The sequence below is a fragment of the Gasterosteus aculeatus genome, chromosome 4 (genome assembly GCF_964276395.1).
Source record: "Gasterosteus aculeatus chromosome 4, fGasAcu3.hap1.1, whole genome shotgun sequence".
In the NCBI taxonomy this organism is placed as follows: Eukaryota; Metazoa; Chordata; class Actinopteri; order Perciformes; family Gasterosteidae; genus Gasterosteus; species Gasterosteus aculeatus.
In genome coordinates, this window is record NC_135691.1 from 30058042 (window position 1) to 30080269 (window position 22228).

The window sequence follows — 22228 nt, forward strand, 5'->3', positions numbered from 1 at the left end:
GACTTAAACTATGACTTAATTTGCATAATTGTGTCCCTGATGGTCTAGTGGCTAGGATTTGGCGCTTTCACCGCTGTGGCCCGGGTTCAATTTCCGGTCAGGGAAATGAGATTTGGAGTTTGGAATTCCAGATCCAACTTTTAATTCAAGCCAAACTGCAGATGTTTTTAAAGTATTCGACTTAAACTATGACTTCATTTGCATAATTGTGTCCCTGAGGGTCTAGTGGCTAGGATTTGGCGCTTTCACCGCTGTGGCCAGGGTTCAATTTCCGGTCAGGGAAGTCAGATATAAAGTGTTAAATTCCTGGTCAGGGAATTCCAGCTTTAACTTTTAATTCAAGCCAAACTGCAGATGTTTTTAAAGTATTCGACTTAAACTATGACTTCATTTGCATAATTGTGTCCCTGATGTTCTAGTGGCTAGGATTTGGCGCTTTCACCGTCGCGGCCCGGGTTCAATTTCCGGTCAGGGAAGTCAGATATAAAGTGTTAAATTCCTGGTCAGGGAATTCAAGCTTTAACTTTTAATTCAAGCCAAACTGCAGATGTTTTTAATGTATTCGACTTAAACTATGACTTCATTTGCATAATTGTGTCCCTGATGGTCTAGTGGCTAGGATTTGGCGCTGTCACAGCTGTGGCCCGGGTTCAATTTCCGGTCAGGGAAATCAGATATAAAGTGTTAAATTCCTAGTCAGGGAATTGAAGCTCTAAATTTTAATTCAAGCCAAACTACAGATGTTTTTAAAGCATTCGACTTAAACTATGACTCCATTTGCATAATTGTGTCCCTGATGGTCTAGTGGCTAGGATTTGGCGCTTTCACCGCTGTGGCCCGGGTTCAATTTCCGGTCAGGGAAGTCAGATATAAAGTGTTAAATTCCTGGTCAGGGAATTCAAGCTTTAACTTTTAATTCAAGCCAAACTGCAGATGTTTTTAATGTATTCGACTTAAACTATGACTTCATTTGCATAATTGTGTCCCTGATGGTCTAGTGGCTCGGATTTGGCTCTTTCACCGCCGCGGCCGGGGTTCAATTCCCGGTCAGGGAAATGAGATTTAGAGTTTGGAATTCCAGATCCAACTTTTAATTCAAGCCAAATTGCAGATGTTATGGAATTCCAGATCCAACTTTTAATTCAAGCCAAACTGCAGATGTTTTTAAAGTTTTCGACTTAAATTAAGACTTCATTAGCATAATCATGTCCCTGATGGTCTAGTGGCTAGGATTCTAAATCTCTCACCGCCGCGGCCCGGGTTCAATTCCCGGTCGGGGAAATTAGATATAAAGTGTTAAATTCCTAGTCAGGGAATTGAAGCTCTAAATTTTAATTCAAGCCAAACTACAGATGTTTTTAAAGCATTCGAGATAAACTTTGACTTCATTTGCATAATTATGTCCCTGATGGTCTAGTGGCTAGGATTTGGCGCTTTCACAAATGTGGCCCGGGTTCAATTTCCGGTCAGGGAAGTCAGATATAAAGTGTTAAATTCCTGGTCAGGGAATTCAAGCTTTAACTTTTAATTCAAGCCAAACTGCAGATGTTTTTAATGTATTCGACTTAAACTATGACTTCATTTGCATAATTGTGTCCCTGATGGTCTAGTGGCTAGGATTTGGCGCTTTCACCGCCGCGGCCCGGGTTCAATTCCCGGTCACGGAAATGAGATTTAGAGTTTGGAATTCCAGATCCAACTTTTAATTCAAGCCAAATTGCAGATGTTATGGAATTCCAGATCCAACTTTTAATTCAAGCCAAACTGCAGATGTTTTTAAAGTTTTCGACTTAAATTAAGACTTCATTAGCATAATCATGTCCCTGATGGTCTAGTGGCTAGGATTCGGCGCTCTCACCGCCGCGGCCCGGGTTCAATTCCCGGTCAGGGAAATGAGATTTAGAGTTTGGAATTCCAGATCCAACTTTTAATTCAAGCCAAACTGCAGATGTTTTTAAAGTTTTTGACTTAAACTATGACTTCATTTGCATAATCGTGTCCCTGATGGTCTAGTGGCTAGGATTCGGCGCTCTCACCGCCGCGGCCCGGGTTCAATTCCCGGTCAGGGAAATGAGATTTAGAGTTTGGAATTCCAGATCCAACTTTTAATTCAAGCCAAACTGCAGATGTTTTTAAAGTTTTTGACTTAAACTATGACTTCATTTGCATAATCATGTCCCTGATGGTCTAGTGGCTAGGATTCGGCGCTCTCACCGCCGCGGCCCGGGTTCAATTCCCGGTCAGGGAAATGAGATTTAGAGTTTGGAATTGCAGATCCAACTTTTAATTCAAGCCAAACTACAGATGTTTTTAAAGCATTCGACTTAAACTATGACTTCATTTGCATAATTGTGTCCCTGATGGTCTAGTGGCTCGGATTTGGCTCTTTCACCGCCGCGGCCCGGGTTCAATTCCCGGTCAGGGAAATGAGATTTAGAGTTTGGAATTCCAGATCTAACTTTTAATTCAAGCCAAACTGCAGATGTTATGGAATTCCAGATCCAACTTTTAATTCAAGCCAAACTGCAGATGTTTTTAATGTATTCGACTTAAACTATGACTTCATTTGCATAATTGTGTCCCTGATGGTCTAGTGGCTAGGATTTGGCGCTTTCACCGCCGCGGCCCGGGTTCAATTCCCGGTCAGGGAAATGAGATTTAGAGTTTGGAATTCCAGATCCAACTTTTAATTCAAGCCAAACTGCAGATGTTATGGAATTCCAGATCCAACTTTTAATTCAAGCCAAACTGCAGATGTTTTTAAAGTTTTTGACTTAAACTATGACTTAATTTGCATAATCATGTCCCTGATGGTCTAGTGGCTAGGATTCGGCGCTCTCACCGCCGCGGCCCGGGTTCAATTCCCGGTCAGGGAAATGAGATTTAGATTTTGGAATTCCAGATCCAACTTTTAATTCAAGCCAAACTACAGATGTTTTCAAAGCATTCGACTTAAACTATGACTCCATTTGCATAATTGTGTCCCTGAGGGTCTAGTGGCTAGGATTTGGCGCTTTCACCGCTGTGGCCCGGGTTCAATTTCCGGTCAGGGAAGTCAGATATAAAGTGTTAAATTCCTGGTCAGGGAATTCAAGCATTAACTTTTAATTCAAGCCAAACTGCAGATGTTTTTAATGTATTCGACTTAAACTATGACTTCATTTGCATAATTGTGTCCCTGATGGTCTAGTGGCTAGGATTTGGCGCTTTCACCGCTGTGGCCCGGGTTCAATTTCCGGTCAGGGAAATCAGATATAAAGTGTTAAATTCCTAGTCAGGGAATTGAAGCTCTAAATTTTAATTCAAGCCAAACTACAGTGTTTTTAAAGTATTCGACTTAAACTATGACTTCATTTGCATAATTGTGTCCCTGAGGGTCTAGTGGCTAGGATTTGGCGCTTTCACCGCCGCGGCCCGGGTTCAATTCCCGGTCAGGGAAATGAGATTTAGAGTTTGGAATTCCAGATCCAACTTTTAATTCAAGCCAAACTGCAGATGTTATGGAATTCCAGATCCAACTTTTAATTCAAGCCAAACTGCAGATGTTTTTAAAGTTTTTGACTTAAACTATGACTTAATTTGCATAATCATGTCCCTGATGGTCTAGTGGCTAGGATTCGGCGCTCTCACCGCCGCGGCCCGGGTTCAATTCCCGGTCAGGGAAATGAGATTTAGATTTTGGAATTCCAGATCCAACTTTTAATTCAAGCCAAACTACAGATGTTTTCAAAGCATTCGACTTAAACTATGACTCCATTTGCATAATTGTGTCCCTGAGGGTCTAGTGGCTAGGATTTGGCGCTTTCACCGCTGTGGCCCGGGTTCAATTTCCGGTCAGGGAAGTCAGATATAAAGTGTTAAATTCCTGGTCAGGGAATTCAAGCATTAACTTTTAATTCAAGCCAAACTGCAGATGTTTTTAATGTATTCGACTTAAACTATGACTTCATTTGCATAATTGTGTCCCTGATGGTCTAGTGGCTAGGATTTGGCGCTTTCACCGCTGTGGCCCGGGTTCAATTTCCGGTCAGGGAAATCAGATATAAAGTGTTAAATTCCTAGTCAGGGAATTGAAGCTCTAAATTTTAATTCAAGCCAAACTACAGTGTTTTTAAAGTATTCGACTTAAACTATGACTTCATTTGCATAATTGTGTCCCTGAGGGTCTAGTGGCTAGGATTTGGCGCTTTCACCGCTGTGGCCCGGGTTCAATTTCCGGTCAGGGAAATCAGATATAAAGTGTTAAATTCCTAGTCAGGGAATTGAAGCTCTAAATTTTAATTCAAGCCAAACTACAGTGTTTTTAAAGTATTCGACTTAAACTATGACTTCATTTGCATAATTGTGTCCCTGAGGGTCTAGTGGCTAGGATTTGGCGCTTTCACCGCTGTGGCCCGGGTTCAATTTCCGGTCAGGGAAGTCAGATATAAAGTGTTAAATTCCTGGTCAGGGAATTCAAGCTTTAACTTTTAATTCAAGCCAAACTGCAGATGTTTTTAATGTATTCGACTTAAACTATGACTTCATTTGCATAATTGTGTCCCTGATGGTCTAGTGGCTAGGATTTGGCGCTTTCACCGCTGTGGCCCGGGTTCAATTTCCGGTCAGGGAAGTCAGATATAAAGTGTTAAATTCCTGGTCAGGGAATTCAAGCTTTAACTTTTAATTCAAGCCAAACTGCAGATGTTTTTAATGTATTCGACTTAAACTATGACTTAATTTGCATAATTGTGTCCCTGATGGTCTAGTGGCTAGGATTTGGCGCTTTCACCGCTGTGGCCCGGGTTCAATTTCCGGTCAGGGAAATAAGCTATAAAGTGTTTAATTCCTGGTCAGGGAATTGAAGCTCTAAATTTTAATTCAAGCCAAACTGCAGATGTTTTTAAAGTTTTCGACTTAAACTATGTTTTCATGTGCATAATTGTGTCCCTGATGGTCTAGTGGTTAGAATTCGGCGCTCTCACTGCCGTGACCGGGGTTCAATTCCCGATCAGGGAAATGAGATTTATAGTTTCGAATTCCAGATCCAACTTTTAATTCAAGCCAAACTACAGATGTTTTTAAAGTTTTCGACATTAACTAAGACTTCATTTGCATAATCATGTCCCTGATGGTCTACTAGCTAGGATTTGGCGCTTTCACCGCCGCGGCCCAGGTTCAACTCCCGGTCAGGGAAATCAGATTTAGATTGATAAATTCCAGTTCAGGGAATTCTAACTCTTAATTCAAGCCAAACTGCAGATGTTTTTAAAGTATTCGACTTAAACTATGACTTCATTTGTAGAGTTATGTCCCTGATGGTCTAGTGGCTATGATTTGGCGCTTTCACCGTCGTGGCCCGGTTCTATTCCCGGTCAGGAAAAAAGATACAAAGTTTTAAATTCCTGGTCAGGGAATTCCAGCTCTAACTTTAAATTTAAGCCAAACTGCAGATGTTTATAAAGTAAAAGTAATTTGCATAATTGTCTCCCTGATCCCCGGTCTAGTGGCTAGGATTTGGCGCTCTCAACGCATTCGTTGATCAACGTAATATTCACATGCCACTAAAGTCTTCATGCAGGTTATTTGGTGTCCTTTGTTGAAAGCTGTTGAGATGATCCATGATATATAGGATCCAACACCTTTTAGGCATTCAAGCTCAAAAACACAGTCAAAACTTCATAACTAACTAACCTAAAGTAAAAAATAAGCTCATAAGAGTTCAGTTTTGATCGCAGCAGCATTATTGATGTTGCGTTATGTGATATTGCCACGTTTACCTTAGCGAAAATACAGCATAAATGTCCACAAAGAAACAGAAGAGCTAAATGGAAAGGCAACGGCGCCATCTAGTCCGAAAATCTATATTGCGGAGTTGATCCGGTCTTCGTCAGCCAACCAGGAAAGAGGGCTTGCCGTGATCTGGACTGAGGCGGATGAGACCAGAAACCTTTGTTCTGTGTCTCCTCCTGCAGCGAGATTTAAAAACAAGAAGCCCGTCAATGCTTTCTGCCAAATTGTGCTCGCGTTTTTTCTGTGTGGGTTGGCGATCGCTCGTGTGCGTTTTAATCAGCGCATAAATTATCGGAAGTCATTCGTTAGTTTTTTTGTAATATATATATTTTTTTTTTCTCCGATCGCCACAACCCGAGGGCGACATCTGCTCGTTTTGTTTTCTGTCAGCTGCTAAATGGAAGGGGGAACTGAAAGTGGAAGCAGTCGAGGTGCGTGTAACGAAAAAGACAAAAACATAATGCTGCCAGATCTCGTGTTTTATCGGTGGGTTTACGGTGACCTTAAATGAACTGCTAATGTAGCGTAACGTATCCCTGCAGGAGCCAACGTGAACCACAGTGAGCATCTCCAGCGCTCGTGTGTTTCCGTCCCTCCGTCAAATCCTCCTCGATCCGCAGCCGTAGTTTGCTTCTAATGTTGACCTGACTGTCGTAGCTATTATTTATATTTTCCGTCCCATTGCTTCCTTGTTCCCCCCCCGCTTGCAATCGTCTTGTGGTTTCCACACGATGTGAGTTTGTTGTGAGTTGGACGGATGCTGTTGTCAGCGCACCTGAGAGCAGCATCAGCAGGCATATTGCCATTATTCATCAAGTGCATGTATGCGTAGCGTGATCCTGGCCAGCGTGTAGCGTGTGTGTGTGTGTGTGTGTTTGTGTGTCCACTGTTGACACAGATTGCATGTAAATGCCGGTGAATTATGTAACGTAAGTAAGGCAAACTTGACACTGCTGTTTTGACATTTCTGAAGTGGGCTTTGGATCGTTCGTCCTTGTCTGAACAACACAATTTGGCTTTGTGCACCGGCCTGACAGACTTTGTTCCAGCAGGTCAATGTTTGAACAGCTACTGAATGTATGCTACAGCAGGTGTTATTAGCAAAACTGTCTCCTTTTGCCGAAGCAAAGTAATCACATTAAAACATATTGAGAATCCGGCCGTGTGTGTAGCCGTCACCCTTTATACGTGAACTATTGAAATACATTTCATTACAGTTGTAGATTTTTCACAAGAAGGGGTAGGTGCTATAGATAAGATCTTCTGTTACGGTATATGCTATTGTATTTTGTGATATTTTAATCAAATTACCTCATGTCGTGTCTTTTTTGTCAGTGCCTGTCAACTGTTACACTCGTGCAAAAGTTATTTGTGTTGTTATTCGTGTTGTGGTTACGAAATATTTTCGATCGCCCCACAGAATTCACATGTTTCCTCAACTATTGAGAATAGATGTCCGATTGGGAATATGAATCATGAAACAAATGCAGTCAATAATGAGGTGTGACCTGGTTGTTGGGTGACCTGCCCTTAGTTGTTTAGTCCTGCTCTGGTTTTCAATCAGGGTTTGGGTGATTTGAAACACTTGTTGATGCTTGTTGATGCACATTAATCCTCTTTAAAGAATAACAGGCTGTATTAAAAAATAACTTAAATAGTAATTTATATATACAAGTTTATTATTTTTTCTGTTTTCTTCTGTTCCTCTACCTCAGGTAATGATCTTCCACTCCACTATCTACGGCTCCTGGCCCCGCCCTTGCAGCTGTTATCAGCCGCAGTCTGGCAAGTAGTGCAGCAGGGACTTGTGGACCACTACGGGATGCTGGAGGAGTTTGTTACCATGGTGACGGAAGTGGTCCCAGAGCTGATGAGCTACAGTCAGAGGGCTCAGCTCATCCTGGGACTCAGGGCAAGGGTCAGTCATACTGAGGAGACGCGTGTACTGGTTTTTGATATTTGTTTAAGGTTAAAGCCAAGACAGACAATCTTATTAACTAGATGACGAGTGATGTGAGTATCGAATCTCACTTATCTACATGTTTATTTCATATATTTTCCTCTAAATCAGGTGTGCATAGTAGCAAGAGGTCAAACACAGCAGACAAACAGAGAAAAGAGCGCAAATATAAAGCAACGTTTGTTTTTATGAACCAGGACCATTGTTTTTGTTGCTCCAGCTGGTTCTGGAGATGTGTCGAGGTGAGCACACGGTGGACATGCAGACCATTCAGCCACATCTGGACAGAATCAAAGCTCCCGTCAGCACAGCCACCGATCACCATGTAAGTAAACTGTTGATGGCAAACACACAGCTGTTTTCCTCCTGGTGTGGAAACAACTGGGTCCGTTGTGACTGACCGAGTCTCATGGGTGTTGGGAACAATTCGTCATTGGTGAATTGGAATCGACTTTTGAAACTCAGCCCAAATCCTTGTTTTCCGTAACCTTGATTTGAGCGTGCGCATGTGTGGGTTTTTGTAACAGGTGACAATAAACCAGGTGGAGGAATCAGAGGTCAACTTTGTGGAGCTGGTGCATTCACTACTGGAGGATACCTCGGAAAGGAAATACTTTTTCCAAGTGAGGCTACGCTCACTCCTTATTGCGTTGTCTTGCTTGAATTTTATCTGATTTGCTTGCTAATCCCACAATGTGTCTTTCTCGTGTTCCTCATTTGCAGGAAATATTCCCTGTGTATTTTGGTCCAAAGTATGATGCTGCACTTGAGATGCTGGTGTGGGAGTTCATATCAAGACTGGAGGAGCTGCTGCCAGTTCCAGACTTCACACAGGTGCCGTGTTTCTTTTATCATCATTTATTACATTACATAAATTGCAATATATTAATAATAATCTACCTTGAATTATGTCTGTTCCACTTTTCTTGAACCAGTCTTGTCTTGGTTGGTGACCAAGAACTCGAAGTCGTCTGTAATCAATTTTGAATCTGTGATGAAGTAAAAATACCACTTCAGAATTCTGCATTGTAATCCTTTAAACACAGTGGTATTTATTTGTTTGAATGTCACATTACATGACGGATACAATCTGTATTTATATATAAAACCGATATAAGTGACCCTGTGACCTTACTCTATTGCTTCTATTGAGGCATTGTTCTGCCATGCTGCTCCTGACATTCATGTTTATGTAACTGGCCCTATTTTAGCTACTGTTAAATCGTTGTTTTGTTACATACCCTCCGCGGTGTTGATGTGGAGCTACCAGGGGAGATTGCCAGCCCCATGTGGGCTGCACTACTTCCCTCTGCCTTTTATTCCTCCAACACAATACACCAAACGCAAAACAGAGAAGTGTGTCATCAGGAAATGGCTCTAGCATTAATCCAAAATGCACCACTATTTTTTCTTAGACAGACTGCGGCACATTGGCCTAGCGCAGCTCATCCGTCTGCACCGCTGACCCCGAGACAGATATCGAGGGTAAACTGGAGACAGGTGCAACTCCGTGTCCCAATGGACTGCTTTGCTCCCCTTCTGTACCAAGCAGCGGCAGAGTAGCAATACAACATGGTCACAGTGGTAGCCATAACATATTATAAAATAAGAAAATGCTTGTTGGGCCATTAGGCTAATTGGTTTTATTTGGGTCAGCTAAGCTGCATGCTGTTCTAATGTTCCTCTTGTTAACTCAAGCTTATAGTAACACAAAAAAGCTGTCTAAAATATAATACACAACCCGAATAATGATTCATTTTTTATTTGAACTCGCCGTGAGTCATTCAGCATTACAAAAGAGAATGAGTGCAGGATTACTAAAGGTGGTAACTCGATCTTTCTTCTCAGTTGGCAGGATTGCTTGGCGACACTCCGTCATTCCTAGACCAATGTCTACAATCCTTTTTCCCGCCAGAGGACATGAAGGGTGTACTTGAACATCACAGAAACCTCGGCCATTTTGAAGAAAAAGGTACAGTATGCCACCGATTAATTAATTTAGTTTTTTTATCAAACAGCAGAGAAAACTACTAAAGCATTACTTGTAAAAGGACTGAGACGGTAAATATTTTTCTTGTCAGTTAAGTAATGATTGAACCCATCTTATCTAATTATCCTCATTATTTTCTTGATTGTAGATCCTAGATTATTACCAATGGATGACTGCATCCTCTCCTCCCTGTCTCTGCCTCCTGGGACAAAACCTGTCACCAACGGCACCTCATATTCGCCTGCTCTCAGAGACTCAAACCCTCCAGAGCAAAAAGGACCTCTTGACGCTTTCTTCAACACAAGCAGCCTTCAGAGGACGCTCCGGAGGAGCTCTGAGACAGTGAGACAGAGACTGGAGGAGACGAGGGACTCGGGCAGCTGGCAGCTGCAGGTTAGAGACGAGAAAGACTCACTTAGAGCACAACCATGCGACATGACCATAGACCTCACCACGCCGAACGCGACTGCGGACACGGCAGCAGCCAATGACAACAGCCAAAGCTTGAGAGGGGGGCGGGTCCTCAGGAAGAGGAAGCTGAACGGAGGCGTGGACATTCCCGCCAAACAGCCTGCAGACGCGACTGCTTTCTTGTAAGATTTTGTTTTTGATCGGTTGTGGTCAGTAATCACTTCTGTTTTATTTTCATCACTCGTCGTTCCATTTCTTTTTTATGTTTTATTAGGATGGCAATGTCGGCCTGTTGGTCCACCCCATTTGATCAAGACTGAAATATCACTCGAGTTTTTTTTACATATTTCAACATCTGTAAATTATAAGTTGGCAAAAAAGGTTGCGAAAATGTTATTTGTTGCCAGTTTCATGGCTGTAGGGAATCCTTAACTTTTCATCTGCATGTTAGCATTGCAACTGTGAGCATGTGAGGGTGCTCGTCTAAGCATTTAGCTTAGAGCATAACTGTACCAAAGTGTGTTATGGCCCATGTGTGTTGCTTCATGTACTTCTTGTCATTTTAATCCTTTTTGAAAAAATGCTTTTTGTGGAAACTCAGCATTATTTCATGCTCCAAAAAAATCCTTTGGAATCACATTCCTGCGGTCAGGTTTAGAAGAAAAAACTGTAATCCAATCTGTCAATTTGATCATTTTGTGGTTTTTCACCTTTACAGGGATTCGTCAATGGATGATGAGAATTCAGGTGAATCTCCTCTTATCTCAATATGGGGAGAATATACAGGTTTGTGCTCTTTTTTTTGATGGATCAGTGGCAACATCAATCTAAACTTTGGCCTTTGACTAAGTGCTCATTTCATTTTAGACTCTCAGGAAGGTTCTTTCCCAGTTGTGACGGACACAAAGGTCCCCTGGTCGGACGAGGAGACACTCAATCTGCTCGACATCTGGGGGAAGGACTCGGTGCAGCGAGCGCTGAAGGGCTGCTTGAAAAACCGTCACATATTCACGCAGATTGCTCAGAAGATGGCGGAGCGAGGCTACCTGAGAACTGTGGAACAGTGCCAGACCAGGATCAAACGACTGAAGAAATGCTTCCGCAAGAACAACAAGTAGGTGTTAAACGAACTGTCCTCCTTCCCCTCCACTTGTCTTTATGTTATCCACTGAGTTCATCATTATTCCTCTCTTTAAATGTCACAGCTGTCATTTTTTTAAAACAATAAAGAAATCACCTTTTTCCCTTTTCTAACACCAGAAGGAACTCCAAACTGGAGTATAAATTCTACGAGCAGCTGAAGCGGGTACTCGGCTCCTCGGCTGTTCCTGAGGTCACCTACGATGTGGAAGAGGTCATCGATGAAGATGAGTCACAAGACGGCGATGAGGACTTGCAGTTTCTCGGCCATTCGAACCAACTGGGAATCGGTACAATTTCACTTTTAATAGCCGGGTTCCATGTAGAAAGACATCAGAAAAAAAGTGAACAATACAATAGTTTTCCAAAAGAATGCATTCATGATTGCTCATTTTACTCAACCAACATTCCACACCTTAAATATAGTTATTTTATTATCATATGAAAAAAAATACCATAAAATACTCTCATGGAGGAAGCTGCAACTAGAGAATATTTGGTGTCTATTCATGAGAAATAACCAATAAGCATTTCTGCCAATTGATTTTATGTTTTACCAGGTAGATGATTAATCGACCAACTGTTGCGGCGCCAGTTTAGTTTAGTTTTAGTTACTTTTCCTATATGTGCATAAATGGAACAGCCATTAGGGCAACTGTAGGTAAACCTAAATAATATGGGGCTAATATGTTTACATATATAATTTTATATAAGCTTCCCAAAGCACAGAAATATTCAGCATAATATAGTGTTTTGTCAAAAGGACACATTACAGTAAAATGAATACAGTTTCACCGATTGTAACAACAAACAATGTGATTCACATTTTAATATAAGGAACTAGAAGCGTTCCTTGGACAGACATTGAGACGCTGGCCCTCATCAACACGTGGGGGGAAGACCAGATGCAACAGGAGCTGAGGGGAATGCACAGGAACGGACACATATTCTCCATCATATCCAACAACATGGCCGCACAGGGCTTCACCCGAACGCCAGAGCAGTGCCAAACACGGCTGAAGAGGCTGAAATCCAATTTCAGGCAATGCTACCAAAACAAGTATGTATACTTCTACTCGGGAATGAAAGGAAAGGTTTGCAATTTTTTTTTTTCATTTACAGTTTTTATCTGCTCTCTTCTTATCTCTCGACGCAGCTTGAGGGGACAGGAGCAAGTTGAGTGCAAGTTTTACAATGAACTGGGAAGCCTTTTAGTGAAGGACTTTGCTGCGGTGCCAGAGATGGAGGAAATACCAGGAGAGCCTGAAGACAACGATTCACCGCCTTTTTCCCATCAGGATAACGGTAAGCTCTAATGTTCTCTACTGACAGCGAGAGATGAGGGAAGGAAGCTCAGATAACAAGTTGGGGAGCGTTATAACTTCAACAGCAGAATAATAACTTATGATTTAGTGTTACCGTAATGGCCTGCATGGCAACTTCGTCAAAAAGCATCATGACCTATTCAGCAAAAGTAAAACTATATAAAAATACAATGTCGGCAGCAGTAGTAGTGAAGCCGTCATGGGGGAATTAACTCAATAATGTTTTGACATAAAGTGTTTTCATTTTCTCTTTGTCTCTCAACAGAATCTGCTGTGGGCGTTCAGGAGGAACGGAAGAAAGTCCCCTGGTCGGACAAAGAGACCATCATCCTTCTAGAGATCTGGGGAGACCCTCAGGTACAGGAATAGGTGGAATATAAAACTGAATGATGTCATTAATGATCCTGATAATTTGGCAGAACTGCCTCCTTACACCACTTCATCAATTCTTTTAATCATTGAACAGATGGAATATAATCATTTAGGCAGCAATGCAGAGGTCTAACCGTAACCTGAATTGTTTCAAATTAAAGTGAAACTCTTCAGTATCTCTAGAAACACAGAGCTCCAGGAGCAGAAGGACCATCATAGAATTGGCTTTCTAGTCGGAGGAAACTATTTAGAAAAATAATTCTGTACATATTTGCATATGTGCATGCTATCCTCATCAGTCTGATTGTTAAAAGTCTTTTAATATATGTTTCTTGTACATAACCCTATTTTGCTATGAATGTCCCCGCCATTTAGGTCCAGCAGAGCATGAGGCGCACCCCACACAACGGTCACATTTTCACCGAAATATCGGAGAAACTCGCGCGCGACGGCTTCTCCCGCAGCTCGGGGCAGTGCCACACCAGGATCAAACGCCTGAAAGCCAACTATCGGCATTGTCAGGAGACCCTGAAGTAAATTCAGCAACCGAATACTCATTTTGTATGCTGTCGCAAGGACAGCTGTGTGTTAACACGACATTCTTCGCTGCCCGTAGCTCGTCGGGCACAGTCGACTTTAAATTCTACGACCTGCTGGAACAAATCCTGGACAAGCAGCCGTCCACCTCCTCCACTCTGGTGACGGACTCCATTGAAATATCAGAAGACTCCAACGGCGGATCGGTGACTGAGACAGGTGAAAAAGAAGAGAAGCGTTTCATTCTTTCTCACACGCTGTTTTACAGCAGTGATATGGACAAAATGTTGCGTTTCAAATGCTGTACAGATTTAGGCCTAAACTAGAGTCCTAAACTAAACGTTCCTTTAGAAAATGTCTGTGATTGGTATGTGTTAACATGAACGCAGAACTCAAAATGTCATAATCATGGACTCATTGTGTAGTTCTTGGTTGGAGTTTGCGAAGTAAGAAACAAGAATCATTCAAATTCTACAGACAAAACAAACAGTAAGCTGTTAAACGGTGCAGCCGTACTAAGAGTAACAAGTGCCGTGTGTCTGCCGTAAGATGGAGAAATCAGCGCGTCGGCAGAGAAACCGGCCAGTAGCTCTTGGTCTGATGAGGAGACCCTGGCGCTCATCGAGATCTGGGGCGACGAAGACGTTCAGACGGCGCTGAGGGGCTTCGTCCACAACGGACACATTTACGCCGACATCTCGCAGAGGATGAGCGACCTCGGCTACTCCAAGTCCTCCGAGCAGTGCCGCTGGAAAGTCAAGTCGCTGAGGAACAACTTCCGACAGTGCTACGACAAGAAGAAGTGAGCTGGATCTTGCAGCTCGCCTCTTCATCTTTGTGCAAGTGTAATCCGGTGTGACCCTTAACTGTTCATATTCACCGTCTAGATGCGGAAGGAGAGTGGATTACAGGTTCTACCACCAGCTGGAGCAAATACTCGGCGAGGAGGCAGTTTCTATCGATGAGTACGATGAAAAAGACGAACAAGCGGACCAGGAACCAGGTACGAACGTCCTCATTCGTTCGTCGCGGCAGTAGCGCGTTCACGCGAGCGTCCGATCAGCCTTTCTAACGTCGCCCTGAAACAGGTGCGGATGTGAACGCGCCGTGGACGGAGCAGGAGACGGCCGCTCTGGTTGAAGTGTGGGCCGCGGACGAGGTGCAGCGCAGCCTGAAAACCTGCGTCCGCAACGGGCACATATTTATCGACATCTCGGAGAAGATGGCCTCCATAGGGTACCTGAGGTCGGCGGAGCAGTGCCACTCCCGGATCAAAAGGTTGAAGAAGAGTTACCGGCGCTACTGCAACAGCTGGAGGTGAATAAAATGGCCCGCCGGCTAAGATCCAGACCGCCGACTCAGATCCGGACCGCCGGCTGAAATCGAGACCGCCGTCACCGCGCAGGCCGACTGTTTCACAGCTCGCATTTGATTTTTCCTTTTTTTCCCCAGAAGTGGAGCCCGGCCCGCCGTGTTTCGATACTTCCACCTCCTGGCCCCGGTGCTTGGGGATGAGTCCGTGTGCCATGAGGTGGACGGTGCTGCTGCGGACGCCACCTTGCTACCCCTCACGGACAAGGATGCAGACATGTGTAGGTTCCACTGTGATCAATACCTGCGAGTTGTTGTGCTGATGATACCTTTTAAAGATTAAAGGCCAATAATGCATGTGTGGTTCTTCCGCTTAGACGAGCAGCCGTCATCCAGCCACCTCCTGGCTGACCAGAGCAGAAAGATGCCCTGGTCCGAGCAGGAGACACGCACCTTGCTGGACATCTGGGGCGAGGACAGCGTCCAGCTCACCCTGAAGGGCTGCCTGAAGAACCGCCACGTATTTCAGTACATCTCTGAGAAGATGAGTGACGCGGGATTTATAAGGACCTCAGAGCAGTGCTACACACGCATCAAACGCCTTAAACACGGCTACCTCCATGAAAAGTCAGTGGATCATTTCCTCTTTGTTATTGGTTTTGTTGTTAATAGTCAGCTACAAGAGGCAGTGGTTGGTTAAATGTAAAATTCTAGATAATGTTCTACAAATCATGTTTGCTATTTATCGGCCAGTATTAAAAAAATACAGCAAAGTTAACCTTTTAAAACTGTTAAGGTATATGAAATGGATTCTTTATTGTCCTTTCCAAGTAAATGTGTCGCCACAGTCTATACTGAGCCATACATACATGTATTATACACCGCAACATAACAGGTCAAGATTTAAGGGCTTGAGAGTGAAGCCATTAAATGAAGTTGACCCATAAAATGATTTATGATTAATCAAGATACTTTAGCTTTTCCTTTGTATGAGTAGTTTCCGTGAATTTAAAAGATACTTTTTGACTGGAAACTTTCAACAACTTTTATTGTTAAATTTGCTTTGATTCGTGTATTTGTATTTGAAAAACCTTGGGATTTGTTTGGGATTAGCGTTGCCAGCTAATCACACGCTAACTGCCAGTTTATTCACTTTAAATGCAGGGAGGACCATAAATTCTTCAATGAGATGAATGATATCTTCGGGAGGGAGCTGAAAGTGGACGAGTTGATCCAGGACACGTCGGTAGCAGACGAGCCAGATGACTGCAACCAAACAAAAGGTGGAACATAACATTGCATTGATTGATTTTCTCGCTATTGTAGTTTTCTTGTAAACTGTACGGATTTTTGTGTTGTTGTTTTATGTTTTTTTTGAGACGTCCACTCTGCTAGTGACCTCAGGTACCCAGTGGACGGCGGACAGTTCGAAGCAGGCCTGGAGCGACCGGGAGACGCAGGTCCTGCTGGACGTCTGGGGGAGCGAGGAGATCCAGGAGACCTTGAAAGGGTGCACGAAGAACAAGCACATCTTCATCCAGATCTCCGAGGTCATGGCGAGCCAGGGCTACCTGCGCACTCCGGAACAGTGTCAGACCAGAATAAAGAGGCTCCGGGCCAATTTCCGACACTTCCTAGAAGGCAGGAAGTAAGTGACCTTGTTTATATGCTGAGGGTTGTGGTTGGATCATGCTGCTGGTTCTCCTCGTGATAATCTCTGAATTTCTGTTTTCAGGGGAGAGAAACAGGAATGCAAGTTCTTTGAGCAGTTGGTGCAGATATTTGGCAACAAGTACGGAGTGAACTCGGACCCGCTGGCCGACGACGCGGCCGAAGGCGAGGGTAAGGAGCCACATCGCCTCACAGTTGTCCACCTCGTCAAGTGTTATGAAACGGCTTTATCTTATCAGGATGATGCTAAAAAGTAAGATTCATCAATTAGCCCCCGGTCTGATTCCTGTGTAAACTTGTACTCGTCAGATCTGGAGGCCTGAAACTGCCCGTCCTCGTAGTGTCAAATCACGCTGCAGAGCCACCAAGGGACATTTGGAAGATCCGGACGTGGTGAAGGGAAAAACAAGGACACTGTTGAAATAAAAAGCTATGAGTTCGCAGTTGTTTACAAATGAAATTTGCCTCTGTACTTGTTTCAAATACTTTTTCATATTTTCACACACACAGGCTGTAGTGTGTGTGTGTGTGTTTGTGTGTCTGTACGTCTGTCCTCCAGAGTGTCTTTGTATTATTTACAATAGAGCCATGAAACTAAAACCAGGAAGCTCAGGGCTCGAGGGAAAACCAATTGTTTCTGATCTTGATATATAGAGGGAGTCACAGAAAATACTGTTTTTACTGTATTTATTTATTTTGTACTAAAAGTGTGGGTCAAAGCACACGCACAAAGAAGGAAATATACGCGAGGCCTCTTGTACTGTAACCACAGCGTACATTTGCTTTTAGGTTGTGATTTAGGGTTCATATGTTTAACCATCGTATTTGCACTTGTTTTAAAATGTTTGAATCTGAGTGGTGTAAGTTGAATTCATGAAACCAATTCTTATTTTTTACACTGTATGAGTTGATCTTACCCTGGATAATATTTATGTAAATTATTGTTTAAGCATGTGTTCCAAAGTTTTACAATTTATTTCAAATATGTTAAGCTTCTTTTCTTATTAAAGCACATTTTTTTCCACAAACATGTCTTGGTTTTGTCCTACACATTAAAAAAAGTTCAAATGTTATTGAGAATTCATTTCTGGGATTTGTTGAGACTATTACTAGTCACTAAAATCATAAGAGAAACATAATTATAATAAAAGTAAAAAATAAATAAAAATGCAGTCAGAAGGTGAACGTGAAGCATTAACAAATATACAGTCAACTTGAACCTACAGAGCATTTATATCTTAAAGTGTATAATCAGTGACATGAAGCTGATGGGTTACTGCTAATAGGTGATGTACTATCTGTAGTCTAAATTACTACAAGTACCTTGTTTGACATTGTCATCGTGAAACATCCATTGTTATTAGAAATGACCAATTGAATAGACTTTAAAGACCTGACATCTTAAATGACATGTAATCAATTTAGAAATGAGCGGAAAATGTGTATTTTTCTTACAATTATTTATTGGCCCACGGCAAAGAACCTTTTATTATTCATCTCTCTTACCCAAACTAAGACCACACCGACATCGCTGCAGCTTTCTGTTGATCCCCCATCATTCCAGTTGTCCGTCTGTTATTATTGTTGTTCTCTGATGACCACCAGTGGATGTAAACAATTCCATCTTTGGACACCTGACGTATCTACTGAATCACATTTTCTCTTAAAATATTTTCTACTCTGTAGTTGAGACACAAATTAAAAAATATCTTTGGGACGTTTGCGCTGCATCTCTCACATGTTGCCCACTGGGTGGCGCTGGTGGATAATAAGTCACTCCACAGTGACTAAAACAGTGTGGCAGAGTGAACAGCACGTAATTTACACTATATAACCAACAATGTGTCAATAACCAAGCAGGAGAGCAGTGTAGCAAACACAAACACTCTACATGTAAGACACACATCCAGTAAGGAAAGAGACAAACAGAAAGCGCACAAAAAGCCAGCTCAGTAATTACGTGTCTAAATCTGACAAAGCGTCCAACCACCAATGTCTGGCTGCCAGTGTGTGCGTGTCTGTGTGTGTGCTGTACGCGTGTGTGTGTGTGTGTGTGTGTGTGTGTGTGGAACCATGTATGTACTTGCGCTTGTGTGTGCAACATTGGTGAAGGCAGAGACAGGATGGCTGGAATCTTTTAAGGCACACGCGCACACACACACACACACACACACACACACACGTACCACACACAAGAAGGCCGAGCAGTGCCACATCACCCACCTGACCATCACACCCTCTTTTCTACACTCATGTTACATGTATAATGTAAATATCAAATGTAATATAATAGATATAAATGCTAATATCAAATCTGACTAAGTATTGATTATTGTAAGTATGTTACACACACAAGGAATTAGTCTTTTTAAAAGGTGCATAACAATAAACAATACAGGGCAATAATATGAGACATCATTTAAAAACATAAACTGGTAAACAAACAAATAACAGTCTGTTAAGATAAGGGTATATTATGAAAGCTGTAAGGGAATTTCAATTCAATTATCAAAAAGACCTGCAGAAGTGTGTGTCTTTACAACATCACAGTAACAACTTGTCGGGGTCTGTTGGGGTTCTAAGTCTTCTTAATTGATACAACGTGTAATACAATTAATTGAGTCCATGTAACTGCACTTTTTGGTTAGTATGTTTATGCACAAATTTATATATATAATGTAGTGTTTAGTTAAAATTCACCACAGTGTTCAGACTGTCTATAAAGACTAAAATCCTGCAACGGCACTGCCAGCTAACATTCACTTCAGTTGCCTCTCCCCAGTGATACTAATAGGTCACAATGTGTCACGGGTGCAAGCTATATTGAAACACATCTGCTCCACTTTAGGTATTTCCGTTTTACTTTTACTTCCCAACTTCCCAGAAAGAAATTATGTATTTTTAGACTCAACAGCATGTGTTACTTTTATCTGAAGCTTCTCAATACATCTTTCACCGCCGCTTTCAGTTAATTGGTATTCAGCGTGATATCTGCACTTTCTGGGCCTCCAGCCTGAGATATTTCCCAGTTTCCTCCTCTCCTTTCTCTCTGTTTTTTCTATTAGGCATCTCCTTAAGAATTAAAGGAAAAAGTTAAAGAGCATGAGAGGATGGTAATGCCGACATGTATCGGGTCATCTACGGTTCCCCTCTCTTTTGTCTGTGTTTCTGACTCAGTATACCAGTTAATTCTGAAGTCTGCAACAGAGGGGGGCATGGCAGGGGTTGTGCAACATGCAACTGAGTCATTCCTCCCTGAGGGCAGACATTTTCACCCAACTTCATTACTGCAACAGGCAGGCTCACGTTCTCTCTCTCTCGTTTTGTGTGTCCATCCTGCTACGTTCTTCTCTGCCTCCCACCAGAGACACACACGTGTGAGAGGCAGAACATAAGGCAGAAAGGAAGGAGGTTTTTTATCAGTTAGCAGTGGTTGAGAAGTCAAAGAACACACATGACAAAGAAGAAAGATGGTATGCGTTCATGTGTGTAGGCGTGTGTGTGTGTGTGTGTGTGTGTGTGTGTGTGTAGGGAGCCTCCCTCCTTCGGGGTTGTGCATGGGCTTGTTACAGCGACATTCCTCCGCTCAGCTGCTTCTGAGCAGCACATTCCAGAAAGAGAGAGACAGAAAGAGAAAAGAGAGCGAGTAAAAGGGTAGAGAACATTAGGAAGAGAAGAGGGGGGAGATAAAAGGGAGGGGGTTGGAACAAAGGGGGAGTTGGAGACGAAGGAAAAGAGAGAAGGGGTAATTAAGGCAAAGAGGATAGACGGCCGCGAGTGGCGAGGGAAGAACGAGAGGATTTTGATGTAATATGTAATTGATGCCTGTTGTGAACCCTTTTCTCCACAGAGAGGTCAAAGGTCAGGGTCAGATCCAGTACAGAGAAAACAGGAGCCGCGCTGAGAAAAGGAAGTGACACAGAAGGGGCTGGATCTCAGGAGGTCACAGGGTCTCTTCTTAAAATATTATCCCCCCAAATAACCATAACACATACTTGCTGTGTGTTCATCTCTTCAGTCTGCTTGACCTGTTCCCACTGAACTGTGCAAGAAAAGAAACAAATCTCCCCACTAACACAGGCACGCAAATTCAGCCATATTAGGACCCTCCTGGAGACAGATTTTGTATGAACACAAATGTAACACCAGGACCGAACTCGTCTCGCTTTAATCTGTCAGTTGGAGGATTTATTTGCTTTAAAATAACAAAAAAAATGTTGTAGCAGAAGTGATCAAATGAAAACCGAATGTCCCAGTAACCGCTAGAACAGTTCCATCTGCACATAATTATTATTACTAAATAAAGATTTCAGCCTATAAATATGAATTAAGATAAATTAGATATTGATACAGTGAAGTAAGAAAGGCCAAACATTCTCTCGTTGCAGCTTCTCGTGTGTTTGTTTGTGTGACACTCACCTGAATACATTTTTGCGTTTTGGACTGTCGGTTGGACAAAAGATATAAATGTGTGCCCTCGGGCCCGCGTTATGTGTGTTTCCTCCTTCTTGTTAATGTTCACGCTGTTGACTCAAAGTTCACTTTATTTCCATCCCAGAGACGAACAGAAAAGAGAAAACAACAATGGCTGGCTGTGTTGGAGGCTCCGTTATCAGACGGGGCCATCAACTGTGTCTGGTAAATGAAGAGAGAACTAAAACCACAAAAATAAAATATAATGTAGCGAGAATAACAAGCAAATACGTTGAAAGACAAGAGCAACAAAAAACGGTTTGTGTGTGAAAGCTTGTTGGCTCCGTGACAGCGTCCCCTTCTCCTTCTCCCTCTTCCTCAGACTGAATAGATGTGTTTGTTTGTTGTCACTGGTAGAACTAAAGGAAAACAATGTCACTCGATTCTCCGTCTGCAGTGTGTTTATCTGAAGAAAGTTAATCAGGCATAAGTGTCTATTGAGTTTCTGTCCGCCGGATGCTCTATCCAGAATACCAATTCACCATTTGCTCCTTTCTCTTCTCTCCATCTCTGTCTTTCTCACCAATTTGTCAGTTCCATGCAAATTAAATTTGCATACCATAATATTGTTGGAGAACACCAATTCAGTTAACAAATGTGAAAGAGTTTGGGTCTATTTCAGGATGCATTTTAATCCAGGTGATAAATATTTACTGATCTGCCGTTAACTTGTTTTTTATGCTTCACGTATCTCTGAAACAACCAGTATTTTCATAATATAATTTATGGCCGTAGAATGAACACACAATTTGTCCATATACATTTGTTGTAAAAAAAAAACATACATCTTTTACATTTGAGAAGAAAGAATTGAAAGGAATTATCTTTGGTATTATATATATATATATATATATATATATATATATATATATATATATATATATATATATATATATATATATATATATTTGGCAGTTCATCCCATATTGAAACACACACAGAACACATAACATTGGCATTATTGGCATTATTCACAACATGACTTTTAATGAAAAACATTATTACTGGATATGTATTTATATAATTACACAATTACACATCAGTATACATTCCAATATTAGACTCACAACATATGTCATTTATTATTTTGGATTTTCTAGGTAATTTGTTCACAATTTGTTAAACTTTCAAAAAACGTTGTTAAGCACCAACGTCGCCGACGAAGCGCGTCAAAACGACAGACACACATCCTATCCAATCAGATTTGTTTGTTTGACAAGGATACACCCACATTAGCCAATGGAAATGCAACGTTTGTTGCCAGAT

At 42.1% G+C, this 22228-nt stretch overlaps 1 protein-coding gene and 14 non-coding genes across 16 annotated transcripts; all 15 read left to right on the forward strand.

Annotated features, from left to right (window-relative positions):
- The first annotated feature begins 33 nt into the window (after positions 1 to 33).
- trnae-uuc (transfer RNA glutamic acid (anticodon UUC)) lies at positions 34 to 105 on the forward strand. The gene has a single exon. It is a non-coding gene; the product is annotated as a tRNA-Glu (tRNA).
- Positions 106 to 790: 685 nt separating this feature from the next.
- trnae-uuc (transfer RNA glutamic acid (anticodon UUC)) lies at positions 791 to 862 on the forward strand. The gene has a single exon. It is a non-coding gene; the product is annotated as a tRNA-Glu (tRNA).
- Positions 863 to 1595: 733 nt separating this feature from the next.
- On the forward strand, positions 1596 to 1667 carry trnae-uuc (transfer RNA glutamic acid (anticodon UUC)). Its single transcript has one exon. It is a non-coding gene; the product is annotated as a tRNA-Glu (tRNA).
- Positions 1668 to 1820: 153 nt separating this feature from the next.
- trnae-cuc (transfer RNA glutamic acid (anticodon CUC)) lies at positions 1821 to 1892 on the forward strand. The gene has a single exon. It is a non-coding gene; the product is annotated as a tRNA-Glu (tRNA).
- A 106-nt stretch (positions 1893 to 1998) lies between these two features.
- trnae-cuc (transfer RNA glutamic acid (anticodon CUC)) lies at positions 1999 to 2070 on the forward strand. The gene has a single exon. It is a non-coding gene; the product is annotated as a tRNA-Glu (tRNA).
- Positions 2071 to 2176: 106 nt separating this feature from the next.
- On the forward strand, positions 2177 to 2248 carry trnae-cuc (transfer RNA glutamic acid (anticodon CUC)). Its single transcript has one exon. It is a non-coding gene; the product is annotated as a tRNA-Glu (tRNA).
- Positions 2249 to 2579: 331 nt separating this feature from the next.
- On the forward strand, positions 2580 to 2651 carry trnae-uuc (transfer RNA glutamic acid (anticodon UUC)). Its single transcript has one exon. It is a non-coding gene; the product is annotated as a tRNA-Glu (tRNA).
- Positions 2652 to 2804: 153 nt separating this feature from the next.
- Positions 2805 to 2876, forward strand: trnae-cuc (transfer RNA glutamic acid (anticodon CUC)). Its single transcript has one exon. It is a non-coding gene; the product is annotated as a tRNA-Glu (tRNA).
- Positions 2877 to 3175: 299 nt separating this feature from the next.
- Positions 3176 to 3247, forward strand: trnae-uuc (transfer RNA glutamic acid (anticodon UUC)). Its single transcript has one exon. It is a non-coding gene; the product is annotated as a tRNA-Glu (tRNA).
- A 120-nt stretch (positions 3248 to 3367) lies between these two features.
- trnae-uuc (transfer RNA glutamic acid (anticodon UUC)) lies at positions 3368 to 3439 on the forward strand. Its single transcript has one exon. It is a non-coding gene; the product is annotated as a tRNA-Glu (tRNA).
- Positions 3440 to 3592: 153 nt separating this feature from the next.
- On the forward strand, positions 3593 to 3664 carry trnae-cuc (transfer RNA glutamic acid (anticodon CUC)). Its single transcript has one exon. It is a non-coding gene; the product is annotated as a tRNA-Glu (tRNA).
- A 299-nt stretch (positions 3665 to 3963) lies between these two features.
- On the forward strand, positions 3964 to 4035 carry trnae-uuc (transfer RNA glutamic acid (anticodon UUC)). Its single transcript has one exon. It is a non-coding gene; the product is annotated as a tRNA-Glu (tRNA).
- Positions 4036 to 4540: 505 nt separating this feature from the next.
- Positions 4541 to 4612, forward strand: trnae-uuc (transfer RNA glutamic acid (anticodon UUC)). Its single transcript has one exon. It is a non-coding gene; the product is annotated as a tRNA-Glu (tRNA).
- A 121-nt stretch (positions 4613 to 4733) lies between these two features.
- trnae-uuc (transfer RNA glutamic acid (anticodon UUC)) lies at positions 4734 to 4805 on the forward strand. Its single transcript has one exon. It is a non-coding gene; the product is annotated as a tRNA-Glu (tRNA).
- A 1040-nt stretch (positions 4806 to 5845) lies between these two features.
- LOC120817937 (uncharacterized) lies at positions 5846 to 17517 on the forward strand. Of its 2 annotated transcripts, none has more exons than XM_040174622.2 (24): positions 5846 to 6203; positions 7488 to 7690; positions 7953 to 8057; positions 8260 to 8355; positions 8456 to 8566; positions 9581 to 9704; positions 9871 to 10315; positions 10852 to 10919; positions 11001 to 11247; positions 11394 to 11563; positions 12111 to 12333; positions 12430 to 12578; positions 12864 to 12955; positions 13346 to 13503; positions 13587 to 13726; positions 14057 to 14309; positions 14395 to 14510; positions 14596 to 14824; positions 14960 to 15099; positions 15196 to 15445; positions 15983 to 16101; positions 16214 to 16466; positions 16554 to 16660; positions 16799 to 17517. In XM_040174622.2, the coding sequence occupies exons 1-24, from the start codon at positions 6170 to 6172 to the stop codon at positions 16810 to 16812; spliced, it is 3846 nt and encodes a 1281-aa protein (XP_040030556.2). In that variant the 5' UTR covers positions 5846 to 6169; the 3' UTR covers positions 16813 to 17517. The 2 variants fall into 2 exon arrangements, with proteins under 2 accessions (XP_040030556.2, XP_040030557.2); XM_040174623.2 differs by having other exon boundaries at positions 5857 to 6203; positions 16223 to 16466.
- Positions 17518 to 22228: the final 4711 nt, after the last annotated feature.